General features: G+C 38.0%; 3 protein-coding genes across 3 annotated transcripts; 1 reads left to right on the forward strand and 2 right to left on the reverse strand.

Annotated features, from left to right (window-relative positions):
* The first annotated feature begins 3,319 nt into the window (after nt 1-3,319).
* On the forward strand, nt 3,320-6,855 carry LOC115623651 (zinc finger protein rotund). The gene is made up of 3 exons (XM_030518104.1): nt 3,320-4,027; nt 4,490-5,513; nt 6,330-6,855. The coding sequence occupies exons 1-3, from the start codon at nt 3,320-3,322 to the stop codon at nt 6,653-6,655; spliced, it is 2,058 nt and encodes a 685-aa protein (XP_030373964.1). The 3' UTR covers nt 6,656-6,855.
* Nucleotides 6,856-10,247: 3,392 nt separating this feature from the next.
* LOC115623850 (modular serine protease-like) lies at nt 10,248-13,063 on the reverse strand. Its single transcript, XM_030518393.1, has 5 exons — nt 13,057-13,063; nt 11,858-12,146; nt 11,139-11,614; nt 10,595-11,057; nt 10,248-10,530 (listed from the first exon to the last, which is right to left on the reverse strand). Exons 1-5 carry the CDS (start codon nt 13,061-13,063, stop codon nt 10,248-10,250), a joined length of 1,518 nt encoding a protein of 505 aa, XP_030374253.1.
* Nucleotides 13,064-19,715: 6,652 nt separating this feature from the next.
* On the reverse strand, nt 19,716-25,390 carry LOC115623582 (synaptotagmin-4). Its single transcript, XM_030517981.1, has 5 exons — nt 25,225-25,390; nt 24,502-24,669; nt 22,450-23,606; nt 21,608-21,682; nt 19,716-21,530 (listed from the first exon to the last, which is right to left on the reverse strand). The coding sequence occupies exons 2-5, from the start codon at nt 24,542-24,544 to the stop codon at nt 21,411-21,413; spliced, it is 1,395 nt and encodes a 464-aa protein (XP_030373841.1). The 5' UTR covers nt 24,545-24,669; nt 25,225-25,390; the 3' UTR covers nt 19,716-21,410.
* Nucleotides 25,391-27,883: the final 2,493 nt, after the last annotated feature.

Raw genomic sequence — 27,883 nt, forward strand, 5'->3', positions numbered from 1 at the left:
AATTATCGGCATTTGTAAAAAGTTTTTTTTTTTTAAGTATACAGTAAAGCTCATAACTCTGCAGATATTCAAATGAGGATCTTCTCAAACTAATCGCTGTTTTCAGTTTAATTTACAAATATAAATTTATTTTTTTTATTTATCAAACTATGTGGAGCTTATCAAATTTGAAGGAAAGGATTTCACTTCGAAAACTGATAAAACACTTAGTATGTATAATCCACCCATTCAAAATCAAGTTGAAGAAGATCATTGCATTATAAATGATTCATTATCTACTATTAGTTCTATTACGGGAATTATATACCATCCCATTTTATTTAATTTCTTCTCGTTCTCACTGATTAATTATTGAATAATTAAGTTAATTTAATTGGAATTTTTTCTTCTTTCCACAACTACACAATCAGCTAAGCTAGAAGGTGTAATTATTAGGTCTCCTTTACACTTCCTTAGAGGTGAGATTTTTAATTGCAATACATTCGCAATGTCTTCCAAAAGAGCCAAAATATTAAATATGAATGGCTGCCATGACAACCAATCTGTGTCACTTGCGACAATATTTGCAAATATTTTCATATTTCAGACATCTGTATATGTAAAATCTAACATTCAAGGTCAGTGTCGATATCAAACTGACAGCGACGAAAACAAAAAATGCAAAATTCTATATTTTTTCTCTAAACACAAAAACAATGGCACCAACCAAAATAAAAAAAACAAAAATAAAAAATATGCACATATCTAAATCAACGTTGACATAGAAAATATTTATATGTATATAGAAGGAAAACAAAAACAACGAACTGTGTTGAAATGTGCAACAAATGAATGAATAATTCACAGCGCTTAGAACTAGACAGGAAGCGGTGCGCAAGGGGCACTAAGAGTGGGAGTGGGAGTGAGAAAGAAAGTAATAGAGAGAGTGTGTCAGAAATGATGAAAATGGATGGAGGGGGAAATAAACATTGAGGACTTTCACCTGACAAATGCGGACGATGTCTGTGCCGTGTCTGCGCTTCAATGACTTACCAGAAATAAAAAAAAATCGGCTGCAAACATACAAAAACACACATATATGTATATATAGTTCAACAGACAGGCGGTGGAACGTGCAAACATTTATATATACAAACAGCGGATTTTCTATAGAAAAAATTCTAATCGAAGCATCACGTTTTATACATTTTTCCCCCTTCTTTTGCACCGTTCGAGGCTATCGAGAGTTTGCTTTTATTTGGCCGCAGAAAAAAAAAGGAAAAGAAAGAAATGAAAAAAGGAAGGCGCATAGAAAATAGTCGAATTGAAAAACGCGTTGTCGTTGCCGACGAATAAAATCTGAAAAATCAAATGCGTGGCAACAAAAAATATATCCGCTGCATAAAAGCCGTGCAGAAAAAATGACGGGCGGCCGCCATGGCGAAGCAATTGAAAATGCAAAATTCAAAACATGAAGAAAAAATCAGTTTGACGCCACAACAAAAAGTGGCGTTAGATTTAGTCCAATTACAACAACAAAAACAATATATAGAAAGCAGTTGAAAACAACAACAACAGCAACAACAAGACGAATAGAGTTGGGTCGAGTTGGCTGTGCGGCGAGTTGAAACCAAAACGTTTTTGCGGTCCTGTCTCGCAATTTTTTTCTCTTCTCGTGCATTTTTTTTCTTAAATTTTTTCCTTCTGTTTTGCGTATTGACTTCACAATTGCGGCAGAATGTCAACAAACCGCTAAATATGCAACACTTTTCACTCTATATACCACTTTTCATTTGTTGCTGGCTCCACTTTATAATCCTTTTGGGGTAACTTACCTAAAGCAAATAAATGTTGAACTTAAGATGCGCTAATTTTAAAGACATGCAAGTTAAAAGCAGATGAGACGTAGATTTACGAGGGTACTATAGCCGGCTCTTCTCTCTTTTCCTTTTCTTAATTCTATCATTTTATTTGCATTGATAAGGACTTTTAATCTTTTCCAAATATAGGGTATGGAGAGATAACTATTTTTGTCGATTTATTCTGCCAAAACATGTTGTTTTTCTCTCTACCAGTTCCAATGATATACCTGTTGTATGCAAATGTATATTTGCGAAGATCAAAAGACTCCCAGTGTTAATATGAGTTAAAGATTTTAAGGCTGCTTCAACAAATCGATTTCTACTCGTACATATATATTTGACACTTCTCTGCTGGGTGTTACAATTCCATATTTTGAAGTCAATTATTTTTATTAATTTATTAAGTAACAGAAGAAGAAAGCATAAATTTAATCAAGTTTTGAAGTCAATTATTATTAATTATTAAACCGTTTTCGAAAGTAACAGAAATATAAAGGATAAATTTCATCCAAGCATTGACATGGGCCAGATTTTTTTATATTAAATAGTCAATGCTAAAGGTTCCCAAATACTGAGAGCGAGATTTTTTGGCATCACTCACAATTACCGCAGTTTACATAACTCTTATCCCGATTAGAGTTGACTGAAGTATTAAATTTTAAACACAATGTTAAATATATTTTGATTTCACAAAATTCTGTTTAAAACTAAGTGATTTTTGATGGTACTTCAATATAGCCAAAACGAATTTCAAAACGAATCCCATGTTTCGCTTTTTATTGCTATTTAAAACTCAAGGTTCAACTTTAAGGTACGCAGTGTCACCGGTTCCCTTTGCTATCCTACCCTTTTCTATCTTACCCTTTTCTATCCTACCCTTTCCTATATAGCCTTTGAAAATTTTGTGGAACGTGCATTTCTTATTTGCCATGCCGAAATCTTTGCAGATTAGGATAGGAGTTACCCAAAATCAATTCTATATAGTCTATGGGCCGGATTATTGCGATATACATCCAATTGTGGCTTTTCTTGCTCGGTCCTCAGTGTTCATTTTTGAGTCCAGCTTTCTATCCATTATCAGCCCTAGATACTTGGCTGAGCTTTTCAAGGATAGCGGTATCCCCTCTAGTATACGAGTACATCTGACATTTTCTCAATCATGCCAGCTAACATTTATTTTCACACCCAAAACACAGAAAAGTGTAAATATTGTGTATACGCCGCATATGCAGATCACAGCTTTGTGACATTGAAGAACTGTGTCCAAATAAATTAACTTAACTCAAACGAATAAAATAGCCCACAGAATTTAATTAAAAAACGTGCTAAAATCGAACACATTACGTATACGCCATGTTGCTCAATTATGTTATGCACAAAAAAGCGTGAAGTGAAAGTTAAGCTTTAAATAAAAACAAGCCAAGTACATTGCGAGCTTCAATCAAAAACAAATTAAATTAAATCACAATTATAACGCCATGGAGGGACGTCTGATTGAGTATCGTCCGATTGGAGGTGGTCTCGACTACCACCACAACTCGCCGCTTATTGGCGAAATTCCGCCAGCTGGCGGTGACTACACCCATGCCGTACATCGCTCCATAGATCAGCTGCGCAACAGTCTGAACGAAAGGGTCGCTTTGGGACCACTCAGCGTCTTCTCGAACACGGCCGATTTACGCAGCTCGGTGCTGAGCTATAGCCAGCAACCGCAGCATCAGCCACAACAACCGCAGCACCAGCAGCATCCGCAACAACAGCAGCAACAACAACAGCATCAGTATCACTTGAGTGGTGGTGGCGCAGGCGCTGGAACTGAGACACAGACTCTGCCGCATGCCAAGCAGCCGAATGTTCCTGTGGCCGTGTCCAGCGTCAGCAGTCTGGATGCCGCCAATGCCAAGCATGTGAACGAGGCCGTCGTCAGCAGCTCCTCCTCGGCGGGCAGTGCACCAACCGGCTCGACACGTGGCCGTAAATCACGCATCTATCCCAATCCCAACCAGCACATCATTGTGACCAGCAATAGTGTTGATAATGGCGGCATTCGCATGCAGAATGCGGCCCTTAATGAGCGAAATCCTCAAAACCCAACAGGGACTGCAGGTCCACCTAGCACCTCGAATAGCTCCATTCCATCGTCCACCAGCTCGCCACATCATATGATCGATGTGAAGGACAGCAAGGTGATGGCTGGCAGGGGGTAGTGGGGGATTAAAAAAATATTTCCTTTAAAAAGCACGTGAATAAAAAATCAATTGTTAGGCAATGCGTTTTGTTTTTGTTAAATTATTTTTAAATGTGTGCACATTTTTAATATCTTTCAGATTACAATTTAAAAATATTTATAGTGTTTATTTTGTTTTATTGCCACTCTTCCAATTGTTTAAATATTTCCCAATCCATTTACTTTGAAAACGTAATTTGTATGTAAATTATATATGTATGTTTTAAGATTGTTCACATTTTTTTTTAATTCAATCACAACAATACTCAAGAAAGTGAAGAAGAATTGGGGACAATATTAATGAGTTACTCTTAAGCCAACAGAGCAACGACCGCTTCACATTGAAATTGAAATTTTGAATTTGAAATTATGGAAAAACTTGTTCTCATTTATATTCTCTTCCCGCACTCCTTCTGCACAGATCTTCAGCTCGAAGGCGGACCTGCAGCTGCACACCCAAATCCATATGCGGGAGGCCAAACCCTATAAATGCACGCAGTGCTCGAAGGCCTTCGCCAACTCCTCGTATCTGTCGCAGCACACTCGGATCCATTTGGGCATCAAGCCCTATCGCTGTGAGATCTGCCAGCGAAAGTTCACACAACTCTCGCACCTGCAGCAACACATACGCACCCATACGGGCGATAAACCGTATAAATGCCGACATCCGGGCTGCCAGAAGGCCTTCTCGCAGCTATCGAACCTGCAGTCGCACTCGCGCTGCCATCAGACGGACAAGCCCTTCAAGTGTAACTCGTGCTACAAATGCTTCTCGGACGAACCCTCGCTGCTGGAGCACATACCCAAGCACAAGGAGTCGAAGCACCTGAAGACGCACATCTGTCAGTATTGCGGCAAATCGTACACCCAGGAAACCTATCTCACCAAGCACATGCAGAAGCATGCCGAGCGCACGGACAAAAGGCCACCCATTGTGCCTGGCGCACCGGTGGCGGGTGGCGGTGCTCCCGGTGGCTCTAATCATGGTGTGAATGCTGTCAATGCTCCCGTACCCGCACCACCAAATCCAACCCACAATCCGGCTCAGCATCAGCGCAATCAATTGGTATTGCCGCCTGTTTCGATCGCGCCCAGCGACAACAGCTATTGGCCGAAGGTAAGTCCCGACTCGGCGGCGGCGGCCAATGCCATGGAGGTGATGCATCAGCAGCAACAGCAGCAGCAGCAGCAACAACAGCAACAACAACAGCAGCAGCAGCAACCACATCATCATCATCCGCAACACTCTGTGGCGGCGCAGCAACAACAACAACAGCAGCAGCAACAGCATCACCACTCACAGCAACAACAACAACCGCCCCCACAGCACAGCATGGAGGCGCATTATGCGCAACCAACCGCCCCCAATAGCGCCCAAAGCAATGGACATGCCGCCGAGCTGCAGGCCCATCATCGCATGCCCGATCCAGTGCGCGAGGACTTAGGTGAGCTTACGCCAGACACCGGCGACTATGGTCAGACTGGCAAATAATTCAACATTAGCTTATTCCAAAGAAGAGGGACACTTATCAGTTTTATAAAAATCCATAACTTTCGAAAACGTACTTGCTAAAAAGCACAAATTTGCGAGCAAATTATTTGCCTATCTGATCGCACCTTGAAAGAATACCTTATTAAGAATAATTTTTTAAGTAGAAACCGGGTTCCATAAATACCCTTTTGAAGGTTCATTTGCAACAAGCCGTTTCTATTAAACCTTTAAAGTGTAAAGAAAAATAAAAACTCAATCATTAATTACGAATAATTAGTTCGTAGATAGGTTACATAAGAAGTGGTGGGTTTGTTTTTGAAAATAAATCAAACGTAAGGGAATAAGTATTTACATTAAATTAAAATTTTAATTAAATAAAAATTTGAACAAATTAATTGCATTTTGAGATTTGTCTGGAACTTTTTATTTGTATTTCAATAAGCAAATGGAAATAGAACGTACTCCAAAGCGCTAGTTCGTTCCAAAATACAATATAGCTTTCAATTAATTTCGATTATTTGTAGTTCTATTCCAAATCTTGATCAAAGTATTAAACTCCATTTCTCATTCAGTTTGATAAGCGATTAGCCATAGGTAGAGGAAAAGTCTTTCAAACAATTTCAGCAACTTGTCTGCTTACTCGGAATATCAATTTTAATGCTCAGCTCGATATGAATTTATGGAAATTGACAAAGAAAATTTATTGCTTTTATTTTAAACCACCAGACCTATTATACAGATAATCTTATGCACTTACCATTCTACACAGTCTCGACGCCTTCTGCAACCACTGTGGGCCCTTATGATGCCGCCTCCATAACGAAAACCTCCACCAGCAATTCGGCCTTCACGCCCATCAACTCAATGCCGCCGCACTTGAACTCGCTGAGTCACCACCCGATGGCGCAGCGTCCATATCTCTACGATGCCATCAGCTTCCCGAACAAGAATGTCAATCAGAATAATGCTAACGCCTTTCCCAACCAGCTGATTTCTCTGCATCAGATACGAAACTATGCGCACCAGCCGGCGGGTCTGATGGCCGGGGAGCATCTGCTTGGCGTTAGTGTGGGACCGGGGAAAGACAAAGGATAGCTAGCGTCGTATTTCTAAGTTCGGTAAGACCTACTTATGATTTCCGCATTAACCCTCCGTCGATTTTCTTAGCAATATTTGCAATATGCAGATCGTAAATATGTTAATTGTAATTGTAATTCCTCTAAGCGTTCCCCTAAGACGAGTATATACTGTACAGTATTAATTTGTAGCTAGTGTTAGAGAGAGTCCCGCGTGTATGTGTGTTTGTATAATAAGTAAACCAATTGTTATTTTGCATATATGTTTCGTATATCAACAACTGTAAATGTCCGACCATACGTACATATTTGATTTGCCAGCACCGTCCAATTATGTTTATACTACTCGTATTCGTACTATATAGAACATGGAGTTACATTTCAAATGGGACTGCAATGTCCCTTAATGTTTTCAGACCTATAATTATACTTCCAACAAGCATTCCATTTCCAAACATATTTCCACAAGAATAAATTTTAAGCAGATTAGCAGCATTTGGCATCTTCGAAATAATATATTTTGAGTATTTACATCGATTTGGCGAGCTTTCCTCATAAACAAAATAATAGAATTTAACCTGAAGCACTACTTTGAAATCCAGAAAAACTTTAAAAGAGAGAGCTACAAAAATTCTGTTGCTGAAACAGCTGATTTTTTCCTGTATTTCCACAACTAAACGAAATGATTAGTTTTGTGTTAGATATAGTGTAATTCAGATAATTCAGATAATATAAGTAATTCAGATTATCGATTCAGTGGATCGGTTTCTTCACAACTTTTCATGCGAAAAGATGAAAAGTCAACCAGTAAGGTGGCTTAAGAAAAATAACAAAAAATAAAAAGCTGGAGATAAAGAAATCAACAGACGTTGAATATAACCTTGAACTGATAACAAACAGACAAAAACATAAATAAATTTTCCACAAATAACATCGATTACATGATCACAAAAATCTAAGTTGATTGAAGATAGACAATATGGATGGTTTTTCATCATTTTCATTAAAAAATAGACGATAATCATCTTAGTAACCGAAGGTTTGAAAACAAAATATACCCTCTGCAATTTCTTTTTTAAAAGTCTTTGTGAATACTCCAAATAGTATATATTTTATTGACAACGTTTTAATTATGCAACAGTCTCTTTGTTCTGAAATTAAATTTGTTATAAATTAAGACCCCCAAGTATAATATAAATAACATAATTCCCCCTAATGGGGAATAAAACTTTGCCGATTTTAATTAGAAATACTTGCAAGTGCATTGGAAATCAAAGAAGAAGACAATTAAAAATAAAAGCAATTCGTTCCATACGCCTTTTATCGTTCATGATATAATTCAGATAGTTATATCCACTTATTCAAACAATTTATAATAAAAAATGAAAAATAATGAAGACTTTATTTTTTTCAAATTATCTGAACTGTTTTTTTTAAAAATTAGCCAATTTATTTCAACGCTATTTAGTGTGGTGCAGCCCAAAAGCAAAAAACTGTTGAGTGAATGGGCAGGTGTTTCAAATTTTTCAAAATGCAAAAATCTATATATCAAACAAAAAAGAAAAGAATTTTACTGCTAGACAAATTTCGAAATCGGCTGTTTTGTCGATAATGGTAAAAATTAGATTCAATCATTTAATATTTTCTGCGATACCTATTGCATAATAATAAGAAATGGGTCGCAAATTCTGTTGCATAGTATCTTTAGTATATGGATGGTTTTTCATCATTTTCATTAAAAAATAGACGATAATCATCTTAGTAACCGAAGGTTTGAAAACAAAATATACCCTCTGCAATTTCTTTTTTAAAAGTCTTTGTGAATACTCCAAATAGTATATATTTTATTGACAACGTTTTAATTATGCAACAGTCTCTTTGTTCTGAAATTAAATTTGTTATAAATTAAGACCCCCAAGTATAATATAAATAACATAATTCCCCCTAATGGGGAATAAAACTTTGCCGATTTTAATTAGAAATACTTGCAAGTGCATTGGAAATCAAAGAAGAAGACAATTAAAAATAAAAGCAATTCGTTCCATACGCCTTTTATCGTTCATGATATAATTCAGATAGTTATATCCACTTATTCAAACAATTTATAATAAAAAATGAAAAATAATGAAGACTTTATTTTTTTCAAATTATCTCAACTGTTTTTTTTAAAAATTAGCCAATTTATTTCAACGCTATTTAGTGTGGTGCAGCCCAAAAGCAAAAAACTGTTGAGTGAATGGGCAGGTGTTTCAAATTTTTCAAAATGCAAAAATCTATATATCAAACAAAAAAGAAAAGAATTTTACTGCTAGACAAATTTCGAAATCGGCTGTTTTGTCGATAATGGTAAAAATTAGATTCAATCATTTAATATTTTCTGCGATACCTATTGCATAATAATAAGAAATGGGTCGCAAATTCTGTTGCATAGTATCTTTAGTACAAATTGTAACTGATTCACTAAAAATATCTGCTTAAAAATTTGTTCAACTTGGCCGATTACCATCCCTGATGACTCCAAACTACAAGTATTGATGAATGCTTGTCATACGAAGTCTAACGTTTCTCTCAAGCCTCGTCAAATGCGAATGTAAATATAAAAGTGTAATTTAAATAACTTAAGTTACATTTGTGCAACAGATCTCGCGGTATCAGAAATAAAAAAAAAACAAAAAAAAAACAAAGGCACCACTCAAAAGTGTGGGCTGCCTCTATTCAGAGTCAGCCATTGCTGACCTCCAGCATAGTTTAAATGAAAAGAAAAACTAATAGCGTTATGTAAAATATAGAGCAAGATGGATGAAATATAAATAACATTCGAAAATATTTTAAATATATTTGCATATAACAAATATTTAGATTTATTGTATTGAATACAGAAATTTCTCAAAGAAATTTTTAAAGCAAAAAAGGCAAAACAATTTAAATTCCTTGAAATCGAAAAATCGCGTGTATAAACATTTTATTGAATAGAGATCTAAAACTAAATGGAAAAGGCTTAGGGCAAGTAACAAAACACTGTTGAAGTAAATATTTTTGGTAAGACTGACGTGATCAAAATTTAAAAACTAAAATACATATGCAGATTTAAAAATTTTACAAGCGAAACTGGCAACAACTACGCAAAACTGAATGTATCCTAAATCTAAAACTACTCGAATGACAGTAACTAACTAAATATAACAGCATGAAATGTATTGTATTGTACTAAATATTTAAAACGAATGGAGAAATATTAAAACTATAATAGCTAGAGTTTAATTCGCATAAATTAACAAACAAAAACTAGTGTTAAATGCAACTTTCGATGTAAAAACAAAAGTAAAATATAAATATAAACATAAATCAACTATGAAGTGCAACATCATGGGCAATGATGATGAGAAGAAGATAGAGAAACATTCACACATACTTACTCGTACCGCTAGGAACTTGAGCAAAGGTCAAAGGTCGCATACACTAACAAATACAAATACAAATACATACAAATTGTCAATAGTATTAACATACTTACATACTAGTTCGATGTCTGTGTGTTTTTAAGTAATGTACGTTTATTGCCACTGTGAAATAATTTCATAATAAAGTGAAATCAATGTTCGAACCATCACCTATATATGTACATATTTTTCCCGATCATCCAATACATGATCAATCGGGACTTCAAAGTCGCTAATGGGATATATTGTCTGCTTTGAAGCCACAATGTGCGTCAGTGAATAGATCTTCGAGGTCTGGTTGAAGAAAGTCACGCCATTGCCCAGCAGGAGCGTCGTATCCATCTTTTTTTCCTCCACTTTGAATTGTCTTTTGTCTAGACATATAGGAAGGACAGCTCCAGAAAACTTGAATGGTTTCACAACCATTACATTGACAATTTTCTCATTCGAGTTCCTGTGCGAATACAAATAATTTGAGTTGTGTATAAAGGTAAGTCAATAATATGTTTTTTCCCTACCGGACCGCATATATTAACGAGGCATTATGCACCACATAGGAGTGGGGCTCGCTTTGCCTGAATGGAACCTCATGATGTCCTTCCACTACACTATAGCCCACGTGGTTATCATCAAAGACTTCGCTATCGTCGAGGAAACAATCATAAGCCGATAGCAGGACATATGGTGAAATAACCGCTCCCAGGCAGCGGAATTTGTAAATGGACCCTGAAGTACGGCGAAATATGCTGACTGCCCATGGCACTTTACCGATTTGAGTGGGCGGAATGAAGCCGCATTTGGGCTGACATTGGAAAGAACCCTTGGACCAAGTGCCAGTTGCCTCGCAAGTCACTTCCAGTTCTCTGGCCGAAGTCGGTTCGAAGCCCTGGGCACAAGATACGACCATTTTGGTGCCCCTGAAATGTGTTGGGTTTCGACAATCGACGTCCTCACCCTCATAGCTGCATTGTGTCTTATACGCTATATAGCGGGCATCGGGACTCTGAGGGCAGACGCGAACGCACCTCGAGAAGGGTTCATGGCGCCACTTTCCCTACTTACACGTGTTTTTCTTAGCTCCTTGCAACTCGTAGCCCTTAGGACAACTGATATCGACCAGGACATCTAGCCCAACAGTCGCATTTGTCTGATAGACTCTACCGCTGAAATAATCCTTCACCAGCGTATCTGTCGCGTAGCTGGGTACTTTACAATATTCTGGCGCCCTGCTTCTACTGCCACCACTTTCCAACTGCTCGTCACTGTTGACTTCCTCGTCACTGCCATCCACACAATCCAATACCATATTTCCTTTGGCATTTTGGTGCACACATGCGCCATAGGCACATTGAAATGCCGTATTGGAGCAGATGGTGGCTCCACATAAGTCCAGCGTCTCATCACTACCGTCTGGGCAGTCCGGCTTGCCATTACACATCTCGTAGAAAGGCACACAACGCGTCTCGCCAGGCCCTTTGCACTGAAAACCCGATTCCTCCCCACTAACGAACCAAGTTAAGAACTGAGCTGAGTTCAGACTGGTCGGACAAGCAAATTATTTGCATGCAAACTCTCACAAAAAATGAAAAGTAAGTACATACTCCAAAAGCAAAAAGTGTGCCCGTCTGACCACTATTGTTCATGCCCGCATTACTAAAATAACAGCTTTCTTAAAGTATTAAATTATGAATTTGTAGCGCTACTGTTAGGTTCGATTTTAAAAAGATTTGCGTGCAAATAATTTACATGTCTGACCATTCCTTTGGAATCAATTAACTTACGTGCAATTGCCTTGAAGCTCTGCCAGCAAAACAGTCACATCTTCATCTTTGGCACATAGGTATTTGTTCTCGTCGGTACCATCCCAACAATCCAGCTCATTATCGCATTTCTTTTCATCGGAAATACAACCGCCATACGCACACCGAAATTGTCCAGTTGAGCAATTTGTATAATGGCATTCCCCAAAGATTTCATCGCTGCGATCTACACAGTTATAGACACCATCGCATAATTTAATTTTGGGAATGCAATCTCCATTTTGGCATTTGAATTCTTCTTCTACGCAGCCTATTGATGGGAAATTGAAAAATTTATATCGATCATAGCAAGATTCCTACTGAAATTGCTGCAATTACACCCGTTATTTTATATATATTCCCGAACATGTATGTTTTTTGTCTCTCAGCAACATTAAATAAATGTATATAAGCTGATAATACTTGATCTGTGACATCCAAAAGCTTATACATAGAATAGTTTATAAGCATAGACAAACACTTTTAAATTATTAAAATTTATTTTAAGGCTATTCATAATATTCGTACCATTTGTTAGACACGTAATCGTTAAACTAAATCCGAACAAAATCGTAACGAATTTAATCATAATTCCAGCACCTTTTTTGTATATTTTCTACTGCTATGACTTTTGCGGGCAAGCGACTGTTCAGCACTGACCTGCCAAATAAATGATGCTGTCGGAATAAGACCCAGTCTTAAGTCTTGATTAATCCAAGCAATGGAGATTAAGACTAGAAAGAGTGCAATGAAGAGAACATAAGAGAATCAAAGTCAATAAGCGAAAAGATGGAAATTTAAAGCAAATAGCCTATATTGGCTTTCACTCTTCGCTAAAATTGGAAAATCAAAGCCAACTTCCTCAATCATTCACAGCACTTAATCTAAGAGTTGTGCAGAATATAGATAGCTCTAACAAATATTTAACATGAGATTTTAAATCTTGTCTAATGTAATAACAATTAATAATAATACTATAATGTTTAAAAGACAAACACAACACCATAGATTTGTGAAATCTGTGCTGCCCCCAATTGATTTTCTAACCCTAGCCCGTGTGTAGTCAGGGATTAAACTGGAGATGGTGGAAAAATTAAAAGAGCAAATATTGCGAACAAACTACTAGGGCTTTCTCACATTTAAATACTCATTAAAACGTTTTCAAATGCAAATACAATTACCTGGCATACAATGAAGCAAATATCGGTTGAAGCTCTTACAAATATAAGGCCTTACTGATTACACATTTAAAACTTCTTCCCAACCAAATATTATTATATATGCACACGTTTATTATTTTCAATTTCAATTTAATAATACAATTGGTTCACAGCAATTTTCTGAGCGTCGATTTCCTTTTGGAATTGTCCAATATCATATTTAACATTTCCACCAACAATGTCAATGATGCTAAACACATTGTTCTCTTGAACGGCCAATGAATCGCCCAATTTGCCATTGTACTGGGATGTTTTCTCTCGCGATTCAAAATTCCCTATACATATGGGGTTAGTGGCTCCTGAGAACTGAAACGGCTTAGCGAGCACCATACTCGCGATTTGAATTCCCTCTCTGTGAAATAAGAAAGTCGCAGCATTATGTAGGATCTTAAGAAAGTGCAATCACCTACCCGAGTCGATTTATGGCAGATATTTTGTGAACTTTGTAGCCGTGCTGTTCGTGCTCCTTGAATGCAATTTCGTGGTGGCCCTCCACCACACGATAGACTGTGTGATCTAAGGAACTATTTTGGAAACACTCAACGGCAGTGAGGACAATGTGGGGCGCTATTATAGTGCCTAGGCAACTGAAATCGAACTCGGGCTTAGAGCTAGTTCGAAATATGCTGACGGTCCACGGCTTTGCGTCTTTTAGTGTGGCCGGAATATAACCGCATATCGGATCGCATTGCAGGGATCCCGACGTCCATTCTCCCGATTCCTCGCAAGTCAATTCGAGGTGTTTAGTGACAGCTTTGAAACCAGGAGCGCAGAACACTTGCATTTCAGTGCCCATGAGATGTGTAGGCTTTTGGCAGTCCACTAGCTTCCGTCCGTTTATGCAACGTGTGGTGTATGCGAAATGCCGGGCCATCATACTCTGCTCACAAACAGGTATGCATTTGGGCCACAATGAGCGCCACTTACCACCGGTTTCAGTGTCGATCTGACACACATTGTTGTCCACACCTACCAGCTCATATCCGCTCGCACAACTCAGTTTTAAGAAAACATTTGGCAGCACAGTTGAATTCGCCGAAAGAATTACGTTGCTCACATAATCTTCGACCCTCATATGTGGTAAATTGTCCGGCACATGGCACTCCTCGATGTACCAACTACTTGTAGATTCCTGAGCACATATGGCTGGTGTCTCATCGCTGCCGTCGAAACAGTCGATTTTATGATCGCATTTCGACATTTCCGGCACGCATGCGCCGTATTTACAGCGAAAAGCGTCTTCGCTGCAAATGCTTGCTCCGCACAGTTCGATCGTCTCATCACTACCATCCGCACAGTTTAGCTTGCCATCGCAAATCTGGCTAATGCTGATACACTGCTGACCAGGCTCATCGGTTATTTTGCATTGAAAACTATCCATAGTCCTAAAACGAGAATGTTCAACTGAGCTGAGGAGATCCTTCTGAGACAAAAACCATTGAACTTACGTGCAGTTGCCTTGAAGTTCTGCCTGCAAACCATTCATATCCTCACCATCGGCACAGAGGTATTTGTTCTCATCGGTGCCATCCAAACAGTCCATCGCACCATTACACATCTGCACATCGGGAATACAGCCGCCATAGATGCATCGAAACTGTGAAGTTTCGCATTTGGAGCTGTAACATTTCTCAAAGGTTTCATCGCTAAAATCTCCACAATCGTTGAAGCCATTACATAAGCTTTGGCTTTCAGTACAGTTTTCATTGGCGCACTGGTACTGATACGATGGATCGCAAAAATGGGGAATGGAAAGAGCTTAGGTAAACAGAAATATAGACATGTTTTTAAACATATTTTTCTTCAGAGTTAATGGAATACTACAAATAAATTATAGCAAATCAATCGACGACGAGATAAAGGTACAGCCTTAGAGAAACAAAATTAAATTTCCATAGAATATAATACCTCGGATAATTCTGACATCAACACAGATTCTTCAGCGGCGCTGCCAACGAGTTTATATAGAAATCTCTATGTTTATTTATTTAGAGTATACCAATTAACGCAGTAGAGCTTGTACAAGAAGTATGTTCTATATATAAATTTAAAGAAAAGGCATTTAGCGATTTAAGTTCAATGATAACCTTTTGAGCTGATCTTCAAATTAAAAACACATACAGCACACCTAGAATTCTTATCAGTTTCTCCAAAAACAAACAAGCAATTGGTAAGCCAATCTGGTTAATATAGCCTACCTTTTCTCCATTAAGAAAGAACTTATACATTTGCTCTGCAGTTGGCAAAATTATATTTACCATTTGTTAGGCATGCAAGCGCGAGACTTGTAGCCACTAATATGTACAATTTGGAATTCTTCATCATCACTGTTTGTAATGTCGAAGACTCCACAACGTCAAATTTTGAGCACGGTTGCGAATAAACTGAACTCAGTTTCAATGCTTCTTGATTTCTATACTAATACGAGATAAGAGCACCACACTATAGCGATGCTCTTTTGGCTCTCTTCATTTTCAAAGATAAGGTTTCTCTCTCGATCTCTTTAATTATATTTTGGCCGTAGATCTTTAAGTTCCTGCCTGATCGCCGGGAGAAAGCAGTTGATTTTCTGAAGTGATACGAGGTTGGTAATAATATTTAGATGTATTGCTTGAAGATATCTGAGTCCATCCGCGAGGATTGTAACCGATCCACCCAACTTTTCATTCGCCTTTTCCTTAACATCTAAGTCTAATGTATGCGTTTGAACGTCCGCCAAGCATACGGGCATCAGATTTGGCGAGAACTTCAAGGGAACGACAAGCCTCAGCAGGGCCAATAAATTAATCGTGGTGCCTCTGTTAGGGAAGAGATAATACAAGTGGATGTTAAGATTGATGCATACAAAATCCATTATAAGCGAGATGCTTACGGCCTACTCAGCAGTTTAATTTCCGCCACATTGTGCCATCTATAGCCGGTACTGGATCTGAAGGATATCATATCCTGACCTTTGACTACAGCATACCGGGTGGTATCAAGCTCGCTATTGGGAAAGCAAAATCTCGTAGTAAGTATAAGGTGTTGCGAAACAATTGTGCCTTCGCAGGCAAATTGAAAGGATTTACGGGAGATTCGTTTGAATATGCTGACCGTCCAGGGCGTCGAAAAACTCTGGTATGGAGCTGAAGGAGCAATGCCACACTGGGCCTTGCAGACCAAGGGCTGAACTATGGACCAATTTCCATTGTCTGTGCATAGGAGTTGGCCCAATTGCTTGTCTCCACGGACAGACTTATAGCTGGGAGCGCATCCCATGTGCACCTGAGTATCGTCAAATAAGATGTCCTTCTTACAATCGATGAGCTCATCGTTGTAGATGCATCTGTAGGTGTGCGATACGTCGCTATGGAAGACTTCGGACTTGCAAAATTTCCTGCATTTCGGCCACTCACTAGCCCATTGGCCATCGTTGCAATAGTTTATATCCTTCCCCAGCAACTTGTAGCCGCTTCCACAAATCAGGCGTACTACAGTGGAATGCTTTGCTTCTACTTTAAGACTTCTTTCTGGGAAGAAATAATTCTGAACTCGCATGTCGCCTATGCTATTGCGTATTCGGCAGGATTTTAATTCGGCCTTAATAGAATTCGACACTCTCCAGTCCGTTTCGTTGCTACCCTCCAGACATATTTGAGGCATTTCATCGCTGTAATCCAAGCAATCGGGGATGTGGTTGCAAAACGCATTCCCCTGGATACAGCCCCCATAGGCACAGCGATAGGAGTGCAGGGGACATATCCTAGTTAGACACAACTCAAACCCTTCATCAGTGCCATCGTCACAATCCTTCTTACCGTCGCATATCAGGCTGATATGCAGACACTCTCCGCTTGTTTCGCAATTGAAATTGTCGTCCCTGTTGGAAAATAATATATCATTTATATCGTATATTATATCGTAAGTGCGGCAATTTATTTAATGTGAACTATTCATACTGGCACTGCCCCTGCAGAGATTTTCTGTGCTCCTCCACATCTTTAGCCGTTACTTTGCAGAGATATTTGTTCTCATCGCTAGCATCCACACAATCCTTATATCCGTCACACGTCCTATTAGATGGAATGCAACCGCCATAGGAGCACCGAAACATTCCAGTGCAATTGGACTTGTGACAAGCTATAAACTCTTCATCACTACTGTCCGCACAATGTGGAGTCCCATCGCACAAGAAGTAGCTTTGGATACGTTCTCCATTTTTGCATTTAAACTCAGATGGCGTAGGTGGGCTCGGTGACACACCGTTAACTAGAAAGAAATGTGTATATAAGGAAAGAAAAAGATAAACTTGAAAGTAAATTATCGGCTAGATTTTTACAAATAAATAAATTATTAATTATCATAAGTTATGCGTCTTTCAACCACATCTTCTACAAATTGCATAACAATACGAAGAATAAAAGCCAACTTATCGCATATAGTGTAATACTGAGCTTGTGTAGTATGCAATTATTTTTTTACTTCTATATTTCCGTTGTTTTGTAATTTTTATAGCCTGTACCCAAAGGGTGAAAGGCTATACTAGTTTTGTGCGCATGTATGTAACACACAGAAGGAGGCGTGGCGGACCCCACAAAGTATATATATTCTTGATCAGGATGAGAAGACGAGTCGATATAGCCATGTCCGTCTGTCCGTCTGTCCGTCTGTCCGTCTGACCGTCTGTCCGTCTGTCTGTATGAGCGCAAGGATCTCAGTAAGTACAAGAGCTAGGATAACCAAAATTGGTATCAAGGTTCCTATAAGCCCTAGGCAGAACGAGTTTGTTTATTTTTTCTGATACACCCCCCCACTCCCCCGCAATTCGTATTTTTTCTTATAACTTCCGTAATTCTCGGAATTTTGAAATCAATTTTGTTAGGTACATCCAGTTAGTACTAATGTGTCCGTGTGCCAAATTTCATCATGATAGGTCAATTCTGAAGAAAGTTATAGCCATAAGTAAAATCGCTGCTCATGCGCTGCCTCTGTCGGCAGCGCTGCCCGCAGCTGTTGTTGTTGTTGCTGCTTTGGTTTAACTTTGTGCTGCATACATACACGCATATAAACACGCATATAAACACGCATAGGTACGTGATGTAAATGTATGCTGTTTAAACTGAACATAAACATGTATTCTAATTTAATTTAATTAATTATTTTAATTAATTCATTCATTCATTTTTTTTAATAATTTAATTTAAAAAATTTTTTTTTTTTTTTAATTTTTTCCTTTTTGTGGAGAGTACAGGCTATTTTACTGTCGGGCTTGCTCGACTGTAGCGTTCTATCTTGTTAGTTTTTGGTGAATGGAGAAATCATTTAAAATTTGACGAAGCTTTAAACAATTTAGCATAAATATTAAAAATTCCTTTTCCTATGTACAATTCAATGGTCTTTTGATTTGATTGGTTCGAATTATCAACCAGATGTCGTAGGAACCTTCCCAAGTAATGATATTAAGAAGGTTTTCATTTAAATTTATGCAAACTTATTACTTTATTATTCCAATTTGTTTGCATTTTTTAGTTATTACAGACCACTTTACATTCATTAGAGATTTATATTAATTTATTCCTGATATTTGCCAGAACGTTTTTAAGCTTCTATTTAATATCCGATTATATTGGCACACAATAAAAAATATAAAAAACGGTTCAAAATATTTAAGATAATTTTTTGTATTAAATAAAGCCATTGCAATTGTTCATTTTGAAGTTTTTCTTTCCTCATAACTTATCTGCACCGTTATTATACGTTACTTTATATAAATTCTATTGTTCTCACCAGCTTTTATACAACAAATCGCTGAGACGATGAGAATAACTTGAAGGAACTTCATTGCAATTATTTAAATTAATTAATTAAAAACAAATGCTTCACACACAAAATGTTAACAGCGACGGCTGCGCGAGAAGAACTAAAATGATTGATTGCGAAACACAAGAATTTATACTTACTTTATACATTTGTTCCACATACTTGTACGTCATTCACGTCACTCTTCTCTCTTATCGCTTTTGAATTATTTGCTCTTAATCGAGACGCGGGTGCCACAAATATACAATAGATTATGCGAGTATAAATATATTTTATATTAATTCGGTATAGTTGTTAATTGAATGCTGACAACTAATTTGGTCGTAGACTTTACTGATATAGAGTTTCGACAATGGGTTAGTTTGAGATGGCTGGGGCCTTGGTCCCCTTGTATACAACTGCACTTTGCAATTTTCACAATCTGGATTTTGGCTATCAAGACAAGATCTGCAGAAATCAATTGATGGGATGCCAAGTCTAGTGACGTGTCTGCCTACCAGACAGTGGTCCGTAAGTACCCGTGGAAACTTCAAACCTTTTTAGTTTTTGGAGCTTAGTTGCGATTTGGTAACCTGATCAATTCTGGAACCACGATACATTTTTTTTACTTTCCCAGATCATAAGACGACATAGTTTCGAAGATAAAGGAATGGAAACGAACTGTGCATGCGGATATATCTCGGTCGAAAGTTTTTAATATAAACATGTATGACGTATGTTAGCCTTGAGCGGATATGGATTTGCGTCACGCCTTATCAAAATAAAATTAAATGTATTTTTAGATGTATATATAAGTATATCGTTTATTATGCTTTTACTGTTGAAATAAACCATTTGATGTTGCTTACAAATATTTTTTATATTTATTACAATTTCTACATTACGCATATGTATGTATATGTGTGTGGGTGTTTTTCTGTATACTTCACTTTCTAATGTATATCTTCTATATGTTTATCTCATCATCATCATCATCATTGTTCTCTAAAACCCTCGACTATATCGCTAACTTCCTCGAATTATTGTATGCAGACGAATTGAAGTTGTATTGGTATCGGTTATGCTCACATACGGCTGGGTATATGTTATATAATATATCAGCTATACACGCCTATTATAGTATGTTTGAGAATATTTAGGTAGTTATGATTTGGTTCAACTTTTTGCATTAGTAGGTTAGTTAGTTTTCAACATTTTACAAAATTATTGAAAAACTGAAATTGGTGTTTTACTCGACAGGGTTTATAATAAGTTTCAGAAATAATTGCTAGTTCGTTCAGTACATTGGTTATGTTCGCCCTAAATCTCGCTTTTAAATCCTCATTTTGTTGTTATTTGGTTTTGAATTTTCGGAATTGATGTACTTAGTGATTAAAATAATTTATCTTATTGCATTTTGCCTTTTGCTTTTATTTGAGCTTTACATTTACGCTTTATCTCTATATGGTATGTGGTATATACTTGTAGTATGTATGTATGCATGTATGTATATGGGTATTTATGTATGTACGTACGTTAGTTATATAATTCTTTTGGTTGCTTTCAATTGGGGCTTTTGTTTTTGTTTTTTCTTTATTTTGTAGCTCTCTGGTGCCTAAGCATTTTCTGCGTGTATTTTTTGTTTTTATTTCTTCTCTCTACTTTTAATTAATTATCTTCAATCTAGACTGATGCGTATTTGATTAGTTTTTGGTGTTTTGGGATTTGGAAAGTGTTGAGTAGTTTGTCTGCTTATTTCAATTGGGTTTCTTTTTTTTACAATCAAACAATTAGGCTTTAAACAATGATACAGAAATGGAGGCTTATTCCTTAAGTTTCTATATACTTAGTATCTTACATACGTAAATTGGTTTTGCTTTAATAAAGAAATCATATACAATATGTAAATGTCTTTATCAGGGTGGGCATACTTTGAATACAAATATGGATTGAATGCAACATCGATGTCTGAAGCGTATGATAACCATAAGTACTACTTAATAGCTTGTGCCGCAACGGAAACTAATTATAAGCCGATGGATTGAAATCAAGCCAATTATGATTTTTTACAGCAACTTAAACGCTTTCACTTTTATTCGCAAATATCTGCATATTTCTGGTTATCTGCTATATTTATATGTATTCTCAATTATCTTACATTTAGATGCATTGTTACGTACTAAACATTTTCTAATACATTTAATTTACTTATGTAGTTGTAGCTCTGTCTGTATTTTTTATTCTTTCCTTTTCCTCAACTCATACACATACTCGTATATGTATTGTTTTGGTTTTGTGTATATAGTACTTATATGGCTCACAAATTTCTTTTAGCGTTGCCCTCGTGGGAAAAGCAACCAAACACAAAAATGAAAATCGTGTGGATTGAAAACTAACCGGATCAGATATCATTTTATCAAATTAAGAACAGAACCTTACGCTCTCCAATCGCTACAGCCGCCAGCGCCGGCGCCGACACCAACTCTCTCTCCCTATTTTCGCTCTCTATTTTTCTCCCTCTTTGGATGATAACCCCCTTACTCGTTCAGTTTGTGCCACTCGGCAATCTGACGACGCGGTGAGTTGCAAACTTCATTCCAATGATTCAAAGCGGTGCTGCTCGAGTTCTGCCCTCCCAGCTCCAAGCGTCCAATTACCTGCGAAAAAGGTGGCATTCAGTTATATACTCGTATACTAATGAACTGAAGTGGCGTGCCGCGTGCCGCGTGCTTACCTCATTCTTGGTCACGCGATCCCAATCGAGTAGCATCAGCTCCAGTGAGACGCCCTCCAGAGTGGCGCCGGTGCCCTGCAAGTTAGACATCAGTATAAATAGAATAATTAGCAGTTGTTAAGGCGCTCTACATAAACAAAAGAGTGGGGCTCTATTTCTTGGCTCAGTGCCAAAAAAAAATGTTGCTAATATCTTAGAAAAAGATTGATAAATTGGCAATTAAATTTAAGATTAATTTAAATGGCAAGCATGTAACTACAAATCTGACCTTTTCTAGGTTTATATTTATAGGTACTGTACTTCCCTAAAACAACTCATTCGAACTCACTTTAAATTGGCTGAAAAGTAGTGAAATATTTTACTTCCTAAAATCCCAGTAAACTGAAATAACAAATTGAATTGTATTCATGGAAGATAGGCACTTCCTGGCACACTAAATACTTCAATTGTTTTCTTTATTTATCTGAGATAACAAATAGAATTTTATCCATGAATGATAGACACTTCCTGCCAGTTGTTTTCTTTTTTCACTTATCATTGCTTTTTGATATTAAAATATCCTTAGTTTAGAAGAACAAGACAGAGTTTGGCGAGTCAAGAGTTGTTATATAATCTTAGGCATTTTAATTTTGAATTAAACTTTTGAAAACCATCTTCCGAAGGCATTAAAAGAAATGAAATGAGCTATAAAAGTTAAGTATACTCTATGATGAAATATTTGAAAAAGATCGAACATAAAACATTAAATCGAACATACATACAAATTGAAAGTGAAATAAAGATATATAAATACATACAAATACCTATAGCTTTATCCCATTTTTAATTCAACCTCAACTCACCTCAGCTGCTGGTATATCGAAGGCGAAACTCTCATTGAATACGGGACTCAGCGTACGCTTCTTAACATGTGTCTTCTTCTTGGCTATGCGCTGGCCATTGTACAACAAATAGATCTTCACATAGGGATCAGCCAGACCGGTGACATCCATGCGTGGCAAATTGCGGGCCTTCAAGAGGACGACGGTCAAGCGACCGGCCGCTGGTTGCCAGCACAATGAGATCAGCAGCTCCCCACGTCCCTGGGCGCGTATCTTTAGACTGCGTGGCTGAATCTCCTTGCTAATGGACAGGGCCTCCTTCGATATGTCGCCAATCTCAATGGAGGATAGTGGGCAGACCACCTCGCCAATGACATCGTCGCGCGAATAACGATCGAAGCTGAGTATGACAAAGTGGAGCGACATGTTCTGTAGATCGTTCATGTTCAGGCCGTAGAAGGTGAAGTCCTCGTCGTAGACCGGGTTCCGGGTGTTGCGCACCACGCGTGTCTTCACCTTGTGCTGTTTGTCGGGCAACAACTGCAGCTTCACATACGGATCGGTGGCAGCCTGGGTGCGTCCATTCATGCCCGTGGGTATGTCTCCGGTTCCGCTCTGTCCGCCCTTGCACGGCAATCCCCGACAACGTATGATCGATACCATGAGAGCATTGCGTTCAGCCAGATAGCGTAGCTTGAAGTAAATGGTGCCCAGCTTGCCATATTGATCGACCACGGTCACCTCCTTGCCGTTGGTCAGTCCGTTATCCAGGGTGATGGTCACATTGCCGTTCGCAATGGTCTCCACCGGGGAATGATGCTGCTTTTGGCTGCTGCTGTTGTCCACCACGTGAAGCTTGTTCGGAGCCGGAATTACTGGCACCTCATCCTCCTCGACATATTTCAATGTTGGTGGCGCTGTCGGCGATGTCGATTGATCCTGCATGGGCGAGAGCAGACCCATCTGCTTGCCACCCGTGGGCGAGGGCGATTTCTTTAGATAATGCGGTGGCTGACCGCTCGGCGAACGAACTGCGGTCGGACGTCGGGTCGGCTGGAATGGGAACGAGGCGTCATGATGGTTCTGCTTCTTGTTGCGTATGCGCATCTGCTTGGCACAGATGCAGGCAACCATCGAGAGCACAGCGGCCGCCGTAAGTCCCAGAATGGCGGGCACAACTAGCGGAATGAATAGCAGAAATAAAAGAATGAGATGTTAGTTAATTGCTAAAAAATGCTATATTGATATTAGGATTGAAGGAAAGAAATTAACTAACTAATTATATTGAAAAGAAATATTAACTATTAAATAAACTATTAATTAATTAATTAATAAAAGAAATTTACAAAACATTTTCATCACTCCTCTGCGGTTCTCAAATTGAATTTTCTGAGCCTTAACATTTCTTTAATGAATGGTGATCAGTATTTCTAGCATTATTTTGTTACTTTTTTAGTTGTCTAATTCTCATAAATCTCCTCTGCGATACTCATGATTTTTTCTGTTTCCCTGCAAATAAAAAACTCTTCTTGTGCTTTCCTTAGCGGCTTCAATAACTTATTGCTTATTGTTCCGATCTGTATAACTAGCATCTGTTTATTAATTTGTTTTTTCTGTTGCCGAATGTGTACTTAATTCGTCAGAAGTTCTTTGAACTTCTCTAACATAACAGTAGGGTCATTTTTTTTCTTCTTTGTTTACTTAGCTTTGTAATAGAATTTAAATTTAATAAATATAAAATATAAATTATCTGCTGATCTGTTTTTTAAGTAGGATGTTTAAAATATTTTTGCAAATTTGCATTCACTGTACTTGAGACTGCTCTATAAAACGAAATACAGTATATACATATACTCTTAAGGTATGATTTCCACTGAATATACATATATAGTATATAAATACAAATAGCACTTGTGCGCAATTCCCATTATTTTGCACCTGCGATGTTTCATATTAACGAGCGCAATTTATTTTGTTGGCTTAGGATAATACTTTACTATAGTATATATATGTATATGGATATGGCCCATATCCATTTCATATGGGCCTACTCATCGGTCACTGTGTGCTTACTTGTATCCATGACGCTGACATCTGGTATATACTCGTCAGCCATTGTCAATGCCTTCGGCTTCAGCCTCCCTGCCTTTGCTTGAACTCTGGTTGAAGTGGAGGGTTGCGGTTACGGTTACGATTACGGCTGGGGTTACGTTTCTGCTGATGCCTTTGAAGTTGTCAGCGCTGCATGGAATAACAATTAATTTCCATTAAAATAAAGAAACTTTTCTTCAATTACAACTGGCAACTTGTAACTTTTTTTGCACTTGCTGTTGGCAAACAGAAAATTGTTCTGACGATTGCTTTTCTCTGCTGGCAGCTGCTGGGTTTTTCACTTTTCGCTATGCTTGTTATTGTTGTTGTTTTGCTCAGCTCGCTGGCAAGTTCTACGGGCATACACACACGCATACATACACACACATATGATTGCTGGCAGGCATGAATCACACTTTTCAGCACTCACACCCCTTGCTGCGGGGCTTCCCTTTTCAAGTTCAATGAAAAAATTTTCTTGTGGGTCTCCCTGACACCCACACAGAATTGAAACAGAAAGGTATTCTTTCCTTTGTTTTTTTTTTCACTCTAATATTCAATATTATTGAAACACTTTTATGCATAAACAGTAATTTTTCTTTTAGAGCCAATGTGCTTGAACTCTTGTGCTATTTTCGCATTTTCTGCATCTATTCACAATTGCTTTGAGGTCCTGCGCCAATTTGCAGAATTTTCTTCGCTTACTTTTATGCCTTAGTTGGATGCCTCCAAGGCTGGCTGCAATAATTCAACAGCGAAAATTGTCTTCCTCTTCAGTTCCACACAATTACTGCACAATCTGAATAATTTGCGCTGCCTACGCTCCGCGAAAAATTTAAAACGCAATTGCGTATCTCCCGCACACGCAGCAGTCGGACTTTATTTTGCCTTTCAAGTGTCTTGGCCAACTCGTTGCTGCGCCAATCGTTAAAACTGCGCCTGCGCATTCCCCACATTCGTCGCTTTCTGTGTGGGCTGACAGACGAGTTCGCCTTTATTTTCCACTGCCTTGGAGTTGCAGAAGCCTGTGACGTCTTCTGCACGCACTCGCTTTGGGGTGGGTGGTGGTTGCTATCATTGCGGCGTTGTGCAACACTCTCTTTGTTGGATGTAGTGGCATGGAAGCTTACACTCGATGACTCATGCTACTGGGATCTTTAATGACACGACTCTAGCGCTTCGATGCCGAAAATGCTGTAAGGGTTAATTAAGTTGTTTTTACCTAACTTTTGGCTTATTAAAATAAATAGTATGCAATTGTTAGAAAAAGTCAAGAGATGACTATGAGGGAAAAATGTAACGGTTTCTTTTGTGCAAGTTAAAACATGAAAACCGTCTCCAGAATGTCTAACCTGTTAGAGGGTTTGAAGAGGTTTTGAATTGACATGCTTTTTTTAAATATTTCTATCAATAAAAGATATTTTCTTTAATAAAAAATAAAGCAAGAATTTAAATGAATAGAATAAATTAGAAGTAAATCCATAAAATGTTAAAATAAAATGAATAACTAAATTAAATTTATAAGTAGTTCTTTTTTAAGTAAATATAAGGTATTTAAAATGTTCGCTGAATTATTGAAAATATTAGCTGCTGGCATGCTTAAAGCAGATAAAAACATTTTTTAACAATTAACAATTAAATTTAGTTTAATTTGAATGAGAAATTAACTAGGTTCTTCAAAATGATTATATATTTTTAAAATAAGAGATGTGCAATAGAAAACCTAAGAAATAATAATAATTATCTGTCTGTCAGCTAATCTGGAGGAAATGACAAATGAGACTTTTAAAGGAAATAAGCTGATGGAAAGCTTTTCAGTATGACACTTATACATAGATCAGGCAGTTAACATCTTTTCAAATGAGACATACTTGTAGGACGGGCCTCGATTAGCCAATTGCGTCAGTCTATTTTGGTGAGCTCGCAGTCGTTCGTTTTATTGAATAGATTATATATTCGCTGAAAAGGGAAGGGCTCAGTAGGAGTAAAGTAAAAGACAATAGTCGCGGACCGCCGTGCGTCTGTTCGCTTTAGAGTTTTATTGGAGACTGACACTTTTGCTATACATATTCTTTATGCTTACATTCGTATGCAACAGTGACAGATAACTTGTAGATAACATAAGATTATTATCTGCTTATATTAACATGCGTGCATTGGTACTTATGTTTGTATTGATTTTCAACACCCTTCCTCAATGCAAACATGTTTTACAAAAATTTTCAAATCAAATTTAACAGCTTTGTAAAATGAACATGCTTCGCTTTAGGGAGATTTTTCGTTAAAATATCAGCTATCATTTCATTGGTTGATGTATACTGTAAAACAATTTGTTCTTCGTTTACAACCTGTCTTGCAAAATGATATCTAATATCAATATGCTTTGTTCTTTCATGGTGTACAGGATTCTTAGCTAATTGTTGAGCACTTAAATTATCGCCATGAAGAATAGTTGGAGTACTCGAGTCACCGCAGCCAATCTCCACTATAAGACGCCGTAGGTATATGGCCTCCTTACACGCAGTTGAAAGAGCCATATACTCCGCCTCCGTGCTGCTAAGTGCCACGCTGCGTTGCTTTTCAGATCGCCAGGATATGGGTCCTCCAGCCAAGTAGTATACATAGCCAGTATACGACTTGCGATCGATGCGGTCGCCACCCCAGTCTGCATCCACATAGCCGGTAAGGGGTTGTCCACACTCTTTGTAGTGCAACTTCAGGTCCACAGTTGACGCCAGGTATCGAAGCACATGTTTTACACCCACTAGGTGCTCTGCATGCGGATCTTGATTCCGTTGAGCTAACTTGGCAACGGAATGCAATATGTCTGGCCTTGTTGTAAGCGCCAGCCACATTAACTCGCCAATTGAAGACTGGTAGGATGCAATGTCAACCTTTTGACAATGCCCGCTGGTACATATCACTTGGAAACCAGCATCCAGTGGGGTCGCTGTAGGTCTACAGGTCTCGCATCCATGTTCACGCAATATGTCTTTGATGTATTGCGAATTGCTTAGCGAAATTTCGCCAAGCTCACCGTCGCGCTGCACTTCCATGCCAAGGAACAAATGCAGCTCTCCCTTGTCAACACATTCAAACGATGTTGTAATGGCTGACTTGATGTTGGCCAAGTCCTCTTTTGATCGGCATGCTATAATTATATCATCAACATAAACAAGGATTAATGATAAGTCACCTCTTCCGTTCCTTTTGTAAAGACACGGTTCATTTTCACATGCTACAAAATCTATGCCTTGTAGTACACAATCGAGCTTGGAGTTCCACTCGCGCCCCGACTGCTTCAATCCATATATTGCCTTTTTAAGCAATAAAGCCTTACTTGGATTATTGGGATCTGTGTATC

The sequence above is a fragment of the Scaptodrosophila lebanonensis genome, unplaced genomic scaffold, assembly GCF_003285725.1.
Source record: "Scaptodrosophila lebanonensis strain 11010-0011.00,11010-0021.00 unplaced genomic scaffold, SlebRS2 tig00000053-arrow-pilon, whole genome shotgun sequence".
NCBI lineage: Eukaryota > Metazoa > Arthropoda > Insecta > Diptera > Drosophilidae > Scaptodrosophila > Scaptodrosophila lebanonensis.